This window comes from Triticum dicoccoides, chromosome 5B (assembly GCF_002162155.2).
Source record: "Triticum dicoccoides isolate Atlit2015 ecotype Zavitan chromosome 5B, WEW_v2.0, whole genome shotgun sequence".
In the NCBI taxonomy this organism is placed as follows: Eukaryota; Viridiplantae; Streptophyta; class Magnoliopsida; order Poales; family Poaceae; genus Triticum; species Triticum dicoccoides.
Window position 1 is genome coordinate 610,652,661 of NC_041389.1, and position 3,681 is coordinate 610,656,341.

The 3,681-nt window shown below is 41.6% G+C and overlaps 1 protein-coding gene across 2 annotated transcripts; it reads right to left on the reverse strand.

The window, feature by feature from the left end:
- Window positions 1-420: 420 nt before the first annotated feature.
- LOC119306314 (protein ALP1-like) lies at window positions 421-1,827 on the reverse strand. 2 transcript variants are annotated; one of them, XM_037582566.1, is made up of 2 exons: window positions 1,411-1,827; window positions 421-1,201 (listed from the first exon to the last, which is right to left on the reverse strand). In XM_037582566.1, exons 1-2 carry the CDS (start codon window positions 1,762-1,764, stop codon window positions 503-505), a joined length of 1,053 nt encoding a protein of 350 aa, XP_037438463.1. In that variant the 5' UTR covers window positions 1,765-1,827; the 3' UTR covers window positions 421-502. The 2 variants fall into 2 exon arrangements, with proteins under 2 accessions (XP_037438463.1, XP_037438462.1); XM_037582565.1 differs by having other exon boundaries at window positions 1,291-1,827.
- Between the last annotated feature and the right edge of the window lie 1,854 nt (window positions 1,828-3,681).

Below are 3,681 nucleotides of genomic sequence, written 5' to 3' on the forward strand. Positions count from 1 at the left end.
GGTTTGCAGCCATCGAGGAGAGGAAATTGGAGGATCCCTATAGCATACAAAAATGCATTGCTGCACTTGAGGGGTTGCCGGATTTACAAATGGGAGATATACTAAAAGCAGTTGACCTCTTCACCAACAACAAGGACAACAGGGAAGTCTTCCTCTCATTTTCAACTGATGCATTACGACTGGGCTGGTTAAGAAATAAAATTCAAAACACCTAGTGTACTAGCTATGGGAATATGCCCCTTGGAGAATGCTTTTGTGTTAATTACAAAAGTGGCTTTTGTATGTTGCTGTAGGCACTTGTACTGCTGAGTTAATGGTACCAAATTATCATGTAGTGCTAAGGTAATAGGCTAGGAAAGTGCACGTGACTTTTGTGTATGTGTTCCTGGTCAGATGTGCTAATACTAATGCAATGCTAAATGACACTTGATCACAAATCCTTTTGATTGGCTAGAATTACTTGCAGTACAAACCAAATTATTTTACATTTATTACATATGGTTTATCGCCTTGCATTGTAGTCAGCCCACATTGCATTTGCCATGGCATCTCGCATGTCATTCCCAGCTTGCCTCATGCTGTCAAATAATGGCACATCAACATTGTATTTGGTATCCCCATCTGGTACATCTTCCATATTGCTTTCATTTATATCTTCAGTGCATCTGTCCGGCAATGACATGTCACCATCATGTAGCCGTATGAAATTGTGCATCACACAACAAGCCATAGAAATATCAACTTGAGTGTCAATATCATAAGACGTAGCAGCCTTTAGTATGGGATACCTCTTTTTTAATATACCAATAATTCTCTCAACATGATTCCGAAGCTGAGCATGGCGGAGGTTGAACAATTCTTTGGCGGATTGTGGCCTCTGCTGTACTCTTCCCTGTTCTTGCAAATGATACCTTGTTCCCCTATATGGAGCAATGAATTGAGGTGTGTTTGCATAACCCGCATCTACAAGATAGAATTTACGAGGGGGTACACTAAAACCATGCTTAAGTGAGTCTTGTAGAACTCTTGCATCTGAAGCAGACCCCTCCCAACCAGGATGTACATGCACGAACTTTAGATCAAAGTCACATGCGACCATGCAATTTTGTGAAAGGCCTTGTTTTCTGTTTCTATATGGATCTTGTTGCCCAGGTGGAATGGTCATGGGAAAGTGAGTGCCGTCAATAGCTCCAAGACAATTCTGTAAATTTCATGCTACAATTAGAGATATGCAAACATCAAATTTGCCTAGTATGAATTTACCATGTCAAAATAGAACATAAGTAGTACCTGAAAGTATGCAAATTTTCGCTGCCTTAAGATGCGATGTGGGTGTAGGGACGGCAATCGTATGTAGTTGCATGATAGTGATGTAATTGCATTGAGCACAACTCGAAAATAATAACTAACCGTTGATCCACTGTGTTGGAATATATCTTGCACTGTCCGATTGCTTGCATTTTTTGATATTGTGTATAGAAATATAGCTACTTGCTCTTCCACGGATACATATGTTCCGTCTTCAAGTTTGCACTTCTCACACAATTTTTGAACTAAGGCTTGAAAGATCTCTCTCTCCATGTGGAATCGTCTCTGGCACAAGACCTCATGGCCGGTAAGTGTTTCATGCATGTATGTGGATCCTGTGAGGATGGATGTATGTATTGGCATTTTTGTGGATGAGCTGCTGCCTTCTAATGTAGGATGTATGAGAAAAACGAATTCATCTTCATTTTCTGATCGCCTACGGTAGTTTGGATTCATCGCTTGAGTGAGAAATGTGATGCTGAAATGAACTCAGCAGTGAGGAATGGCTGTGGGAATGGTTGGCTGTGTGATGTGTGTTGTTCTTAAGCTTGTGCATCTGTACATATATATAGAGCAAATGTAGTGCAACGGCTAGTATGTGTAACGGTCAAAACTCAAGGCAACGGCTAGAAAGTTTCCTGTGATGCGAACACACCTCATTTTTCTATTCCTCTACTTTGGAGACCTGTGATTTGTACTGTACACCCAACCTCACTTCCTCTATTTTTTCCTATTCCTTTGCTCTGCTCTCCTCCAATCCGAACACAGCCTTAGTAAAAATTTGTAAATGATAATCAATATTCGATCTTCATTATTGTCATGGGGCATTGTTAATTGATTGATTGGATGTGGTTGCCGTAGGTATTATCGAGTTAATAAAAAGCAGTGCGCTAAATTTCAAATACTAAGGGTATGTCCGATTTAGAGACCTTGATGTGATACTTTGGTAAAACATATATAGAAATAATAATAATTACATGGCATCTGTCTAGGAGTCACTACGTCCCGTGCTAATTGCAGTGTATATGTAGATTCTTTCCCATTAAATTGATTGGATTTTGTATGTTATTAGCAATATTCTATGGGACACATATATGCAAAGCCGTAATCCACGAAAAGAAACTAGTCCATGATTATGATTAATCTATTTTCCTCTAATGGCACTGGATTTGATAGTACTTTCAATTTTGCCTCCTAGTGAGTAAAAAAATTCATCGGGTGTCGCGAAAGATTGAATTTTGGGATCGAACAAGAAGCAATAAAGAAGGCTAGGAAATTTGGTCCCGAAGGCACTCCTCTAAGGGCCCCCCAGCTCTAATCTCGCCCCGGGCCCCTAAAATCCTAGGACCGGCCTTGGTTGGAAACCTGTTCTGCACAACCCCAAAAGTCCTGAAACTCCACGAAACAACTTTTTGGAATTAATAAGAATTTCTGAGCGAAATAAATACACCAGGGGGCCCACACCTTGTCCAGGAGACAAGGGGGCGCCCCCCCTATAGGGTGCACCCCCTATCTCCTGGGCCCCCTAGTGGGCCTCCGGTGTCCATCTTCTGCTATATCATCGCTCTTATCCTAGAAAAAATCGTGGGCAAGCTTACGGGATGAAACTCCGCCGCCACGAGGCGGAACCTTGGCGAAACAAATCTAGGGCTCTGGCGGAGCTGTTCTGCCGGGACACTTCCCTCCGGGAGGGGGAAATCATCACCAACATCATCACCAACGATCCACTCATCCGGACGGGGTCAATCTCCATCAACATCTTCACCAGCACCATCTCCTCTCAAACCCTAGTTCATCTCTTGTATCCAATCTTGTATCAAAACCACAAATTGGTACCTGTGGGTTGCTACTAGTGTTGATTACTCCTTGTAGTTGATGCCAATTGGTTTACTTGGTGGAAGATCATATGTTTAGATCCTTTATGCATATTATTACTCCTCTGATTATGAACATGAATATGCTTTGTGAGTAGTTACGTTTGTTCCTGAGGACATGGGTGAAGTCTGGCTATTAGTAGTCATGTGAATTTGGTATTCGTTTGATATTTTGATGAGATGTTTGTTGTCTTTTCCTCTAGTGGTGTTATGTGAACGTCGAGTACATGACACTTCACCATTATTTGGGCCTAGAGGAAGGCATGGGGAAGTAATAAGTAGATGATGGGTTGCTAGAGTGACAGAAGCTTAAACCCTAGTTTATGCATTGCTTCGTTAGGGGCTGATATGGATCCATATGTTTAATGTTGTGGTTAGGTTTACCTTAATACTTCTTTTGTAGTTGCGGATGCTTGCAATAGGGGTTAATATAAGTGGGATGCTCGTCCAAGTAAGGGCAAGACCCAAGTACCGGTCACCCCACATATCAAATTATCAA

Excerpts from the sequence above, each read along its gene's own strand:
- LOC119306314 (XM_037582565.1), bottom strand. The coding sequence starts at position 1,764 with ATGAATCCAAACTACCGTAGGCGATCAGAAAATGAAGATGAATTCGTT. Across the intron at positions 1,202-1,290 it reads GAAAATTTGCATACTTTCAG|AATTGTCTTGGAGCTATTGA; the intron begins GTACTACTTATG and ends TGAAATTTACAG.